Source organism: Camponotus vicinus, unplaced genomic scaffold (assembly GCF_025532165.1).
Source record: "Camponotus vicinus isolate PSW18456_S1 unplaced genomic scaffold, iyCamVici1.0 SCAF_8, whole genome shotgun sequence".
Lineage (NCBI taxonomy): Eukaryota > Metazoa > Arthropoda > Insecta > Hymenoptera > Formicidae > Camponotus > Camponotus vicinus.
In genome coordinates, this window is record NW_028141980.1 from 17,551,956 (window position 1) to 17,567,684 (window position 15,729).

Here is a 15,729-nt window from a genome sequence, read left to right on the forward strand (position 1 = left end):
ACGAAGGTCTTGGAAGATCGGCAATCGAGAATCATTTAGTTTAAACCACCGTTTAGCGTGACTGTACGAATCACGCTCGTTATCCAACACTACAAACAACAAATATACAAGATAAGCTCATACGAGCCGCGCGAGCTCGTAATTTTCACATGGAACGATATGCAAAACAACGACTCGCGATGATAAAAAGGCCTCCCGACCCATGATTGCGGGCAGCGATCCGTTCTAATATTCGAGAAATGCGATCGGCGATCTCTGGAGCGGAACGATAGCCGTTTGTTTCCCACAATTAAGCGAGATTGGATTAAAAGTCGCGGTCGCGAAAAACTCACCTTCTCGCCCACTCGCACGGGTCTAGCGCTAAAGGTGACACCCTTGCAAAAGCTCTCGTGCCTCCGGGCGATCGTGCCGCCATTGCACAGCCTGATGTTGTCACCGTGGACGTGGTGAAACGTCAACGGTGGCAGGTTGTTGGTTCCCGCGCTCGAGGATCTGGGCGCTGCAACAGAAACGGTCGATCATTAAATAATGGCGCTTTATATTCATGCGATTGTACATAGCTACTTGTTATCTCGCCAGATTTATCTGTATGCGAATATATGTGTACTTTGAGTTTCAATTTACTTGCTTCGCAAGTACGTTGTGTCGTAACTTATGTACTAACATCTCTGGAATGTGCGTGCATATGAATGATATGTAATGTTTATTTTTACCCAAGGCCACGGTATAATTATGACAAGTTCGAGGGAAAGATAACTTCCTTTTCCCCGAATATACTTGTAAACTTTAGGAATTAACATGAAGAAGGTGGTAAAAATAAGAGGTGGTATTTATGGCATAACATAATATTAATTTATTAATCTTATTAAACTGACTTCTCGCTGAGTTTCCATTTAGATCTATTATATATACATATGAACTATATTATTATAATAATAAAGTTTCGACAGGGCACGAATATTAATCAATATATATTTGATAAGCTATACTTTTTTGTTCAAAAATATGATTCGATAGTATGATATGCTGCTGCTCATATAATTATTTGAAATGAATACTTAATCTAGCTCTTATTCTATAGGATATTTTTGGAATACTGAATCTAATTTCAGTAGAAAAAATTGAAAAATATAGGTGTCATTTAAAAATTAGATCATTTTAATTTTGCTAAAATTTTTCCATTTCTTGAAAATTAGAAAAATATATTAAATATTAATTTTTTTAAATTCTAATTCACATAGATTCATATTTCAAAAAAATCCTATAGAATAAATTAAAACCAAGATTTTTAAGACAATTACATGAGAAGTAGCATATCATTTTTAAATACGCTCAAAGGCTCGTATTGAACAAATTATCGAACCAAAAAGCCAAATATCCAAGATGTAAAAATACTGACGCACTATTTGAGCATCAATACAAAAACATATGTCAAACGTCAAAAAGATCAATTTCTAATAATCTCCAAAAAAATTCTTAAAAATTATTCATATTGCTGGAGTAGATTTTCACTTTGAACATCGTATCATTGAAAAAAATCGTTTCGATCGGTCCTTTTCGCGCTACGTGGGCGTCGTTGCTTGATTTCTCTTTCTTTCGAAGGAATCAAAATAGCGTCGCCGCAAGAAATAGGCCATCGACCGCGTTCTAGCGTTGTCGGGAAATTCACTCGAGACAGATAACCACTTCGCGGATGAGGAACAAAGGAGTTCTGCTCCGGCAACGCGAAGGAAAAGAGGGAGAGACTCGAGCGGGAAACTCTCGGATACAAAAGCACACCTCTCGTCGGGGCACGTCGAGCGTTTCCACTCCGGTATTTCATAATGTCGGCTCGCCGATCCGGAATGCGGGGATCCTCCTGTAATATCTCGAGGCGAAGACGAACGTCAGTTGGCGCATCAACGTAAAGGGAGAATCTTCGTAGGATCGCGTCGAATCCTGGCCCTTGATTAATATTCATCCGCGATTCCTTAAATATCAGGCACCATCATCTGTCATTTACTCACTTTGATTTGTCACTCACAGACGATAATATCTATTAATGAATTGAGCAAATGTATAAATTTTAAACAACTTTTGCGAGAGGTATCAGAGTAAATACGCGGAATACTCGGTGAGCCTTTGTGTTGTCGATTTGAAAGTAAACCGGGAGTGCCGCGTCGATTCGACCGGCGTTCGCAAGAGCCTCGTTCTTACTGACCATCGATATGCCAAGGCGCGTGGTTGATGTTGTATGCGCGCCGGAAACCGCACGTTTCGTACCGGAAGCGACCCGCGCGCGAACGTCAAGCATCCAAGTACGCGATCCGCTTTCTCCGCAAAACGGATGCGGCCCGAAAAACCACCGTTATGACAATGCACGAGCAACAGGAAGGTGTCGATTTACACCTCGATGACTTTGGCCGTCAACCTGCCGTGCTTCCTCTCTGTATTTGTACAAGTAAAAGAGGAGGATGGATTGTACATGTTATGTCGGAAATTTTACATCAGGATAACAAAGAATAAAAAGAAGCGTAATGAATAATATTTTGCCAGGAATTAATGGATCGTTAAAAACTGATCGTTTGTTCGCGAAGTGCGCTTTTAGCAAAATATACATTTACTCGCGAACATCCGTAGTCCACTCGTGAGAGCTTCCTGTTGATAATTAAACGATGCGAAGAAACGCACGTGATAAGAAGTCAACGGCGGATACTAATCCCTAACGAACGACCCGTTAATGGAACCGGGTATATCGTCGAGATCGCGTATCGTTAAAAATCGCGGACCGTTCGATTTCTCACGCTCCCGGTAAGGTGCGCGTATTAGGAAAGGCGCTAATTGTAATTTCTAATTCCCTCGTCGAGAACGCGGTCGCGCTTTTTTTCTCCCCTTTTGCTCGCACGCGGAACCGTTACGCGATGTAAAAAGCGTAATGCGCGGATTTCCAGGATTTTAAGCGTCGTTTCGACGCGAGGTCACGACGATTGCGAGGGTCAAACGTCGTCGTCCAACTCTTGCCCGACTCTTTTGACTCGCGCGGTTTTCGACAAGTCCTGAAAAAGACCTGAAAGTACAATATCTCGTCCGCGACGAGGTGACTATTACGAAATCATACGAAATCACCTGGTTAGAATTTTTTTCCTGGAACTCGTATATTATCGGCTACAGATTACATTTTATTACGTTATGGAGACTAATAAAAAAACCGGAATAAATTCAAGGATATTGAATGCTGTTCAGAATTTCATTATTAAATATATGCATGGCCAAGCTCTGCTGATCAAGTATCAATATTAATTTTTAAAACGACATTTCTGTATCTCAATTATGTATAATAAAAAAATATAAAAATAAAAGGGGGATACATGTTTTCTAATTAATCAATATTTTTTTTTTAATATTACGCTTCGAAAATGAATTATCACGCGTGCAGGATTCTCTCTCAGACTAAACAAAATTGAACGACGATCAGCGGATTCGGAGTCGGGATGACTAGAACACGACCGTGATTTTCAACTACACGGAACGAGATGGAGCAAACGAAGCGTATCGCGCCGAAAGTATTATACAATCCCGCGGATTGTACGCGTCGTTGTTTAGCCACGATTAGTCACGCAAGACGTGATTCTCGAGACGCATCTCGGTCGGTAGAGACGCCCGGCCGTGGGAATGTTATGACGTATACCGTTGCATCTCGGCGTTCTTGTTGGCCCCGACGTTGGAGCAAACCATGACTCCATTTACCCCTCGCGATCGGCCGCTTATTCGCCACTGCTGTGCTAGCGCGCCTGAAGGCGAGGAACGTTTCGCCGAGACAGCTGAACTTGGCCAGCGCATCTTCGTAAAGTGCACTTTGATGTTTCTTGGCAACAATCCTCGGACGCAAGATCGGACTTTTATATTTTTTTTTATAATATTCCTAGTACCTTCCTTTCGTCTAAATAACCTTTCGAAGAATCTTTGGTGGCAATCGATCTAAATTTATCGAGAATTTATCACATTCCAGCTTTTTCGAGCTTTTATAAATTTTTATCCAAAGGTCACGTGTCCGAGGACTTGGCACGAATTACTCAGAGTCGAGGATTAAATCGCGACCACGATATGACGTGGTGCTCGAACAGTTACGCGAACATCGGTAATCCGCTGAATAATCGCCGGCTTTGACGCCGATTCATCGCCGTGACCGTCATTAAATGCGACGCGATGGATTCTTTTCGAGGGCGAGCGATCGACGAGCTGTTGACGCAAATCGTGCGAGTCAACGAGAAATCTCCTCGGTCGTAGTAATTGGTCTATACCCGCGCCTATGCCGCCATTCGCCGGTGCATCTCGTGGGAAACCCGTGACACACATTTGCGCGGAAGTGCACCTCGTAGACTGCAACGCGGTGAATCTCTCAGCGCGTCTGATGAGCCGCCGCGATGCTGCGTCGCGTCTCTTCGGGACCGAGTTTAATTAAAATCTCGTTTCCGACTCGACTATGACTCTGCCGGGAGCGAAATGACAGATGTTGCGAGTAGCGCAAGAAAATTGGAGGTAAAACGGTAACATGTGGCTAACTTGCGGACTTTTGCTCGGTCATAGTCTGGGAAAACACGCTTCATTGACATAGTGTCTATATTATTGTGGCAAATTAATCGTAGAGCTAGTGAAAAATTTGCAAGCTTTCCTTCGAACCGAAGATATCGAAGCTTATTGGATTGGAAATTAAGATTGAATTCGCTCGATCTGCCTATTTCCGCTTCGCGTCCCTTTACTTTTCTTGCTACGTGCGATCAGCGCGCAACGTGCGTCACTTCTATTTTTATCACTGCTTTCTATAGTCTTTTTTCTCCTTTTAGTTATATATTATATTAAAATATAAATAACGCTTTTCATTTTTCACTTGAATAAAATCCGTGACATTTAAGAAATTATTTAATGCGCTCGCCATGTTATTGACATAATTTTAATTGATTCGCGACTATTGTCGAAGTGAAAGTAATCTATGCTGGAACTGAGACGCCTTTGCGAGAACATGCATCGTCTCGACGACGATGTGAACGCGATGCACTTTGCATGATGTAAATAAAGGAAGCCTTGACCGAGCTTCGTCCTCCCCCCCGGCTCATTGACTACAATCAAATCTATTTGTCCATCGATTACTATCAACCACGTAGAAAAAAGATGGACGTGCCGTGCAGTCTGATAAGCGGCTATAATCGGCGCATCCTGGCTTCTGCTTCGCTCAAGTTCGACGAATCGTGACGCGGAATAATCCGAGATTTTAATCGAATAAATAAAGAATAATTGGAGAAAAAATTTCCATGAATTTACAAAATATGAATTCTCGACTCTAACGAGGTATAATTAATAACTCCGTTAGCTAATTATCAAATTATTTTAGCCAACAGCCTGCTGCAAATTGACGGTATCCAGGTCACGGTAAGACCAGCATCTCTTCGGCACGCGACCTTAGACGAATCGACGCTGAAAAAAAGGGGAAGAAGGCGGAGAAGGTGAGACGCAACAGGCTGCGGAGTCGCGTGCGTCTATCAAGAACGACTTTGAACGAGGGGTTACGGACCGCTCCGATAAGGCACTCGAGGTACTGTTAAGCAGCGCGCCGAGGAAGTCGGTGGTAATTTTCTCCGCGCGCGCGCGCTCACTCGCTCGTACATCTACACGTACAACGCAGGCTAGGCCTCGTAGCAGGAGGGGCCTTGTTCCCACGCCCGATGCCGTGATCTTTGCCGAGCTACCTAGAGTCTTAGGAGGCGAGATCTCCCTCTCTCTTTCTCCGCGAAGGAGAGCTCGGCTCCTCGCTCTTTCTCCTAAGCCTGTCGGAGTTTCCCTCTCTCTCTCTTTCTCGGTCTTTCTGTTTTGCCTTCCACCATTATGCGCATTACGTAAGGTGGCAATGTGCGGGTCTCTCGTCATGCTGAAATAATAATAACGCGTACACAGCTCGAGGCAAGAGGGACCGAGAGACAGAGCGAGCGGGAGAAAGAAAGCGGGAAGAATGAGAAAGAGAGGAAAGAAGAGAAGGCAAGGCAGAAAGAGAGTACGTCAGAAGAAGAGCCGTCTACGGAAGGTGGCTCGGAGGCGCGTTAACGTAATTATGGAAAACATCTCGCGTGCACGTGATACATCGGGCGAGACACGCGGTAAACAATTGGTGTATTAAGCTACCATCCACACGCGATTCGGAGTGACGATTAGGTGGATAAGTAACGGAGTGATACAAGGGTCGTCGAACTCCCGCGAGTCCTCGTAATCGCCTCGATTCGCGCTCAGAGAGGCGATAAAGATTAAGATCGCGATGATAAGAGATCGCGATAACGTTACATTCGCGCGGTTAGATTGATGCGTGCAATGTGTAATACAGTGTGCGATAATCGTGTTGCGGAATCAGCGTTATTGGATAATTTTATAAGATTCTTTCATAATTATACGGGGAGTCCTTTGGTGCCGCTGTCGTAATAAAGCGGCGAGAGAACGTATGTATCGTGTTCCTCATAAACGACTACCTCGAGGTAGGCTCGTGCTACGGACGGAATAAAGATCGGAGCTTCGAGGAAGAAACGTATCCAGGTATGCGACGTTGTTGGGTCGCGCTTGATGGAGGAACGAGATCTTTATCCGCGCTCTTTCTTCGTCTCCATCTCGGCGCGTAGCCTTTGTTGACCCTCTTTTCTGACGACTTACAAGGATTTACGGTGAATGCTCGGGCCTCTCTTTCCGGCGCGATTAATTTTTGACTACTTAGGTACTAATAGCGACGACACAGCAAAGCTGCGAATGATTCATACTGCTTTGATTCGCCCGAGACATTAACGAGAATTTTACGAAAGAGTTCCGCATCGGAGACATTTAGGAGATTCGCGATCGAGATTAGAGACAAAGATGCGGGCCGTTTTGGTAGAAACGCAACGCGCCTCATTGGAATATTTAAGCTCCTTGAGCTACAAGTTTTCGAGGGTGCACGCGAAACCCCACGACGACAAGTGTATATTCCCATCGCGGCGCTTTTAACGCGACCACCGCGGCCCGTTGAGGAACAATCGGATTAACGAAGTTAAACGAGAGGGTGGCTACAAGATCTCGCTCCCTTCGTTATTACCCCGTCGACTCGTACCTCGAAATTGGGGGCGGGGGATGCATCGCATCTGTCACGTTTCGCACGTATAGGATCGCCGACTTTGCGGGGGTGTAGAAAATAGAGGAAACCAGCCCCTCGTTCTCTCTATCCTTCGTATCGTACCCCTGCGGACACGGGATTAATGGTTTCAGCTACACTCGGCTTGTTTTGCACGAAAAATCGCGGGGGGCTGAGCTGCCACTTATTGATCTTTCGATCCGCAAATAATGATACAACTTTTCGCGAGGCGGGAAAGAGAAAGCCTAGATTTTTTTTTATATATTTTTATATCGTATAATTTTTTTATATTACATTTAATATTTTATATTATATTTAATATTTTATTAAATTATAATTATATTTAATATTTTATTTTTATTATATTATATTTTATTATATTTAATATTTTATTTATTATTTTTATTATATTATATTTTATTATATTTAATATTTTATTTTTTATATTATATTTTATATATGTGTAAAATACTTTATGATTAAAACAAAGAAATATCAATTAATACACACATTAATCTTAAACTAAATGTGAGGAAGCTGAAGAGAGGTATCAAATGAAAAATTAATATTGGATCTAATATATTCACCAGTTAACTCTCCTGCAGGGGTTAATTAAGAAGAAAGAGATTCAATTTGAATGAAACATATGAATCTAATATGGCACGGCAACTCGGGCTAATAAGCTAAGTATGGTCGAGCGATCGGGTTGCGCGCAGGATGATGTTGGTAATCGCGATGGAAGTAAAGAAACAAGTACATTGGATAATTCAGGGTTGCGTTGGGCCGCTGCTGCTCGCTAGCGTGCCCGCGTTTAATTAGATACGGAAAGTCCGTAGGAATATATGGTATCTCGCGCGCGGTGCAATTGCGCTTAACGGTTTTAGGCGTATTCGCTGTTCGATCGTACGCGGAAACACGCGGGGAAATTCCGCGAATAAAAACAGCACGAGGAGAATCGTTGAAGGCGGCCATCCAAGTATCGGTCGGTTACGATATTCTACAGGAAATTGAAATCAAGTTTCTCGCGCGTCTCGTCCCTAGTAAACGACGAGAAAGAGTGAATCGGGTCATATATGTATGTATGTATATATGTATATTGCGCAAACTTGCGCAAACTGCGATATGCGATGAGTCACGTGTTAATGAAACTCCGCTTCCTTTTGTGACAAAGAAACGCGTGTCCCGCGCGTTAAACGGAGTTCGTGCCCTGTGCGTCAATTCCGATCACAACCGGCTAAGGAAGTGTCCGTTCGAGTGGAATAATAGACTGGAAATGCAACAGTTATATAGCCAGTGTTGATGTAAGCCTTTCAATAATTTCGAAGAATTGTAAACGACTGAGAATATTTCAGTCGCGATAGTTATTTGCATATTAATTCTATAATAAAAATATATTTAATTCTATAATAAAAATATATTTAATTCTATAATAAAAATATATTAATAATTCAATAATTAAAATAGATTAATATTGCAAATTAAATAATAATTAATATTCCTTCCATTTTTCATAATTAATTTTCTAAATTTCGATATTAATTTGTCGCATATGGTTCTGCTATAAGAAATTAGTTTCAACTTTAATATATACTCGACATAAATTTTTCAAAGTCGCATCTACTTGTATTAAATTTTAATTATTAATGAGTGTAATTAGTGTAAATAAATATTTACACATATATAAATACTGGAACAGAGATTCTTAAGATATACGGCGTTGCGTGAGGCGTTTCGGTAGCGCGAAAACAGCAGCTGATTCTTAGCGGGGGAGTTTAGAGAGGGAGACTACGGTTAATGGAGGAGAAGATGCGAAGGAGAACGAATTCGTTTTTGTACTCACCAACAACGTGTGCCGACAGACGTAATCGTGCCACTCTGGTGGCCCTATTGACTGTCAATGGTCGTCTCGCCCGTTGACAAGACAAAGACATCTCGATCTTATTGTTAGAGCAAGACAAAGACATTTCCAGTCTTAGAATGTGACGATAAAAATTGTTAAACACCAACGTTTTTAGTAAGAAGCGTATTTTTTTTGCACGAAAAGAGATCGGAAAATGTGAATTTTTTAAACGAGTCTTCGAAATCACAAAATTTTTAGGATATATCGGACCGGGAGGAGATCTGGCAAACTAAATGTTGAAGATAAAATTTCTTCTCTTTATAAAATATCAAATAAAAAAATTAAATCTACAAAAGATGAGACAAGCTAAAGACAAGAAACTAAATTAATTAATTAATAAATTAGAAACTAAATTAAAGAAATCATTATACATGTCGAAAAAACATATATATATTTTTCTTCTCTTTTATAAATTATTCGATAATTTCAATAACAGAAGTGATGATAGAAAAATAAAATTTACTTAACGCAAGCTCGAGACAAAGAGATTCGACGAGTACTCACTAGATTGCAAACAGTTAGACCGATCGATTCCGACACTATTTCAGATCCGATGAAGGGAGGAGGGTGAAGGAAGATGGTGAAGGGTGGAAAGGTGGCACGCGCGCGGTCACATTGTCTTCCGGGTCTCACCCTCCCGATTTTCCGGATCGGAAGAAAAACGACGTATAGGAAAAGAGAAAGACGAGGAACGAGAAAACGAGCGGATTTACAAGCGGGAGTAGCCGGGAAAAGGCGGGCAGCTTGAACCACGCCACTACAACGACTGGCTTGCAGAAGCAAACTCCCCATCTGCTGTGTTGCTTGCTGCCCCGACCAACTCCCTGCTGTCATTATGTGTGTTTGTGTGCCGGTCTTCTCGGTACACGCATACACAGGCGCGCTTCGGTAAGCTGTGCATGGCAGTCGAGCATTCGAACCTCTCGAACGGAAAGGCGGATATATCTGGAGGATCTCACCTTGCGGATATCGCGATAAGGCGTGGCCTTAGCTGTGATATTAACGAAAGCCAAGACGAACGATGATAAGAAGCTCCCCTGCCGAACTGATATTGGACTCTTGCGAAGCGATTTATAAAATTAATTAATGAAATTAATAGAAAATTAATATGGAAAAATGAATTGATGGCAAATATTTCTACTTTGGCAATTTCAATATAATTAAAAATTATTACAAAATTGCATAATTCTCGAAATAAAATTTATTCTTTAATTCTTGAATTAAAAATGAAATTATTCTCACATATATTCTCTTACGCAATTAAAAATATTAATCAATTACCAAGAAATGAAACAAAGCTGAACGCCACAGCTGGCCAATTAAAAATAAACTTGTTCGCATTGAAGGTTATTAAGCATCTCTCCGGCAATGAAAATAATGAATATACATTTCTCAAGCATCGAAAGGAGAATTTTCGCGCGCGACCCTTAGGCTGAGGAGGGACACGCAACGCAATACGTGCGCTCGCGCGCTCAAATACGCGTCGCTGTATATGTCACAGCTGCAGCTGCTCGCGGGAGCGGAACACACGGTTTTGGGGATGGCGATGCATGCCGTAGCAACGGTTGTGCACCACCTGGCCCGACGAAGCCGGCCAGCATCGGCATTGGCGTAGGCCCTCTCGTCGACCAAAAGAACGAGTCTAAAAAAAGACTAGGATAGAGGGGAGGACATGAAAGGACCCCTAGCTTTTTGAATTCCGGCACCCTCCGTCGTGGACCCCGCTCGTGCTCTGAAAACCGATCGATTATCCTGGAGAAGCCGTATCTGGTCTACGTCTGGATGGATTCGTTGACAACATGGCAGAAGAGCGATGTATCTTTATTCTATTTTATAAGAGACGCCAGACGAATTTTTGATGGGAAAAGATAGATTGAATGAACGAAAGATTTATGCGCATCTCCCGAATGCAAAGCTTTATACTTTGTCGATTTTCACGGGACATTAGCATACTTGATCGCCTATGTAGGGAATTTTCATTCGATTAGGGGTAGCTCGAGCAGCGTGTCAAATATTACACGCCTTTCCGCAACATTAATCACCGGATTAGACTTATATATTTATCTACATAACTAAATAATTTATCAGATTAAATTAAATTAATGACGCAATGTAAATAATAAAAATGTTATCGGAATAAAAATAAAATTAATAGAGGCGCGCGTCGATGGCGAAGAAATGCAAAGTTGCAGAACGAAATCGTTAGTCGCGTCTGGTATGAATCAGCGAGGTTGAACGGTTGCTACGCGCGCACGTTTCTTTTTTATATATATATATATATATATATATATATATATAGAATTTCCATAAGGGCGAGAGGGTGGCTCTCCGCGACGCAGGACTCCCCCACCATCCTGGTTGCTGTCGCCACCATACCCGCCTATGGGGTTTGCGCGTTGATATCGCAATAGAAGCTCTATCGATCCCGTCGCCGACACAGCCAGACTGGCTGTTGTCAGGGGGGGTGGATAGCGATATGCAAGCTCTGTACGCACTATATACGCAGCTCCGCTAAAAGCTTGGAGCGATTTTCAACTGAAAACGGCGAGCTCAAAATCAAACGAACTCTCGATGGATGGCCTTCGTCCGATTAATTTCATATTTTCGCAATTTTCAGAATTTAAATGAAAAATGATATTTGATTAAATAAGGTAATGTGATCGATATATTGCAATGCTTCTGTAAAAATGATTCGGCAGGAATCGAGCCCTTAATCGCGTAATGCTTTTACTATAAGTTTCACGGTCCATCTGCTCCTAACATCCCGAAGGGAAGCCACCGGTTGCACCATCGTCGGCTTCCCCTCTTTGCGATTACCTTCCTTCCTGTTTCCTTCCTAGGGACTCGATCCTCCCCTTCGACAAAAAAATATCCGTGCATAAGGCTCCGCCAAAGTCTGTGGGAATTCACATGCAAATTCCCACACTATAAGGGAGCAATAATTAATACACGCATCTTGAGACTCGACTCCTTTGTCTTGCTTTCTTCTTTTGCAACAAGTCCTTGCAACGCCATGGTGGCAAATTCCATCGAATTGCGCGTAGAAAAATGTAATTGACCGAGAAAAGGATCAGAGGCAATGACCTCAACGTCTTTAATTCATCCGCTCCGGTTGACACGTCCATCGTCGTCGTCGGCGTGCTTTCTGAGTTTACATCAGAGGTCGACGATGCATCGGGGCCCTCAACCGTGACAGATAAAGCGGAAAATCCCACCCATTCTACCGTTCTTCTTCCAACGGAACGATTCTTCTTTTTGTACGCCGCGAGATACCCCGATGCTCGCGCTGAATTCGATTAGAATGCGAAAGATACGCGCCTCGCCTCGCCTCGATTCGAATATTGCCGGTTTTGCATATCGTGAAACTGTTCATTACGGTGAAATCTCGGCTAATCGTAAGTTGGTACACGCGAGGAGAAAATGGATGATTTTCTCCCGCTGGAATTGAGACAATGTCTGGAAGGCAGGAATGTCGCGTGGGAGAAGCTCGTTAAAGTGCGATCATCGGTATCGCCTCGGGATGCCTCGTCGATGTTAAATTAGACGCAAATTAGCATGGGATGAGAGGAGCTTCGATAAGGAATAGCCGTCGCTTCCTCCCGATAATTGCTACTTTAGAATCCGCTGATTGTTTTCGCAAATTCGCGTGAAAGAAAGCGGAACGCACATGTTTGAAGCATTCCTGGGAAACAACAATCGTGAATCTTTATTTAATCTGTTTTTTAAATCTCGCACAAATAAATATCTTCTTGAGCCTATAACTAAAATTTCCACATTCTCTTCCCTTTCTCCCACTCTCTCTTATATTACTAAAGTACCGTCAAGTTGCAAACAGCTGAAACTCGTCAGCTGATTACGATGATTTCATTAGTTACGCTCGAGTAAACGCCCTCGGATGAAAGGCTTTTGATGCGAGTTTAATACAATGTATGCGATGATCTCGATTCCAGCCGCGATTGCGAAATTTTCGGCGACGCTGAAAACTTGATGGATTTCGCGTCGCGTCATAAATCATGACGGGAAAAGCGAGTAAAAGTCGCGGAGAGTTGAACCATGTGCCGGTCGTTTCCATCGTCGATGGACCGTTTACACACAGTGTGGTTTACAACATCGACGGTTTAGTTTATCGCGTAAAACCGGTATTTTCGCGGATCATTGACGCGCCATGTGTAGCTTCGAAGAAGCCGCGATTGCAGACAGATAAATCCACCTTCTCGTCGCCGCCGAGCTCGACAGCTCGCGATATGAAAGCGATATTGCATTCGGAGCAAGTATCAATTATTCGGAATTAATCCGATCGTAATCGTAGAATTATGCTCAATTTCTCGTTTGCATCCCGATCATTTGCCTCCCGTGACCGCGATAACCATTCTACGAGGCAATTGCGCTGTCATATTATACAGGGTGTTCTAAAAAGGTATGTCAAAAATATAAGGAGATATTCCTCACACCTGAAGGATGAAAAAATGTTATATGGACATAGGTACGGAAATGCTTATTTCAGGAGTTATGTTGAAAATACTGTTAGCTGTATTACTTACACAAGGAAAAATTTAGGATTAATTATTGTAGACGACAATCGTTTAATTAGGCTTATTTACATTTGGTTTTAATGTGACCTTGAGTATGTTACAATAAATGTTGAAAATGTTCACCATTTTCCTGAATACAAACAGTGACACGTCGACGCATCGATTCACGGACACGTTCAAAAATGTCACCAGTGTGTGATATTCAAGATCTTCATGACCGTATCACTGCAGGTTGCGAGACAATCCGCTGTATGCCAGGCATTTTTGAACGTGTCCGTGAATCGATGCGTCGACGTGTCACTGCTTGTATTCAGGAAAATGGTGAACATTTTCAACATTTATTGTAACATACTCAAGGTCACATTAAAACCAAATGTAAATAAACCTAATTAAACGATTGTCGTCTACAATAATTAATCCTAAATTTTTCCTTGTGTAAGTAATACAGCTAACAATATTTTCAACATAACTCCTGAAATAAGCATTTCCGCACCTATGTCCACATAACATTTTTTCATCCTTTAGGTGTGAGAAATAAATTTTCCTTAATTCTCCTTAAATTTTTGACATACCTTTTTAGAACACTCTGTATATACCCTTACGAATCGGCCGAGAAATTAAATGGGAAAAGTTCTCGCGAACGTCGTTGCGTTAATTGAATTCAATCGCGGGGATCAGCCGCGAACTTCCTGTGACTAGGCCGCGTGGGTAGACGACGCGTAGAGGATGAGAGGCACTGATCAGACGACGACAATCGACGACGTCAACGAGAGATGAACTCTGACACTCGGCAATTAAATCATCTCGTCGTTCATTCAGTCATTGACTCGCTCGTTGTGGCGCCACGTCGCGCGAATTGCGCGTGGGTCGATCGTTGGACTTCATTCCGCGATGCGGCTATTCTTTTCTCTTCTTTCTTTCCTTTTTATATGACTTATATCCCCGCGATGCGTTTGATTCGTGGGCGGTGAGGTTGCCTCTATCGCAATCAGCGAGAAATTGCGAGGATCAGCCGACTTCCGGCGATTAGAGCCGGAGGGCAAATGGACGCGGCGAAAGCTTAATGACGAGCGAGGGGTCGCTTTATTATGCGTATTCCGGAAAATTTATTCGCATACAAATGATTGAGCAATCGATTTGCGCGATTGTTGGGTAATCGCGTGTCAGGAGTGAATCTTTACTTTTAAGAAGTCGTTATCGCGACAAAGAACTTTGTTTCGATTAAAGAAAATTTTAAAAAATTTATATTTTGATGAGCGATTGTGTTTTCAAATTAAATTATTATAAAGACTCAATCGAAAAGTGCTTGATAAATTCTGCTATCGTTGCCAAAGTTGCAGCGATATCAAAGTCTCCTCGGGATAGATTGAGAAGGGTGTGGTTTCGCAACATTTGTTCCATTAAAGTCTAGAGGCGGCTCTCGACTCCCAGGAGTAATATGTGTACTGCAAGTGAAGGGCTCTAGGGGACTCCTTCTCTCCCTCCCTCCCTCTTTACCCTGGAAAAAGTCAGTCTCAGACCGAGGGCCGAGAGAATCATCGCGTTGGATGTAACTAAACCTACAATTTCGATTGGAAAAATGAATCATCGCGCATTTCGATCGGTACACGTTGAACAGAAACAAAGATAGGAGACGAAGTAAAACAAATACGCATACGTTTGAGGTTTACGCGTCGAGAGGATTTCTTGGTTTTCCGAAAATAGTTTATTTCTTCGTTCTTCATTTACGCCTTGGCTTTTGTCCTTATTCCCCAAAGCCAAAATTCTTAGCTCTCGTTGCAGTTTTATTTTTAACCTACTCAAGTGCAATCGTACTCTTCCAGTTCCGGACTTTTCCAATTCTACAACAATTAACGGGCATCGGATACGTGCCGAGAGCGAGGAAACGGTTCGACGAGAGCTCTCCGAATAAGGAGCTACGCGAATTGGGGCGAGAAGAAGAAGCCCGGGAGCCACCGGATAAATGTTCGCGAATTAAGGAACGGCTTCGCGCCGGCGGTGTCTCGTCGTTCACCCCATTAAAGCACGGCGAATGCGCTTGGGTGCAGTAGAGCACATCCGTGGAGAAAAAGGAAGCCTTAAAAAGGCAGCCCCGATAAATCTCGAGGGGGCCCCTCGGTAGCTCGTGGCGTATTCAGGATCACGCAAAGGAAAATGCATCGTTAGGACGTCTCGCT

At 42.6% G+C, this 15,729-nt stretch overlaps 2 protein-coding genes across 6 annotated transcripts in view; one reads left to right on the plus strand and one right to left on the minus strand.

The window, feature by feature from the left end:
• Positions 1–15,729, plus strand: part of LOC145975765 (uncharacterized) — a 78,700-nt gene that overhangs the window by 29,420 nt on the left and 33,551 nt on the right. The gene's annotated exons all lie outside the window — the stretch shown is intronic.
• The window catches only part of Neur (E3 ubiquitin-protein ligase neur), a 50,399-nt gene that overhangs the window by 5,256 nt on the left and 29,414 nt on the right, over positions 1–15,729 (minus strand). For 3 of the 5 annotated variants that reach the window (XM_083106446.1, XM_083106442.1, XM_083106447.1), the window contains one exon: positions 333–499. In XM_083106446.1, coding sequence (XP_082962572.1) covers positions 333–499 — 167 coding nt within the window. Of the gene's footprint in view, positions 1–332; positions 500–1,779; positions 2,086–8,960; positions 9,344–15,729 lie in introns of those variants that run through there. The other 2 variants (XM_083106444.1, XM_083106443.1) reach the window with 2 other exon arrangements.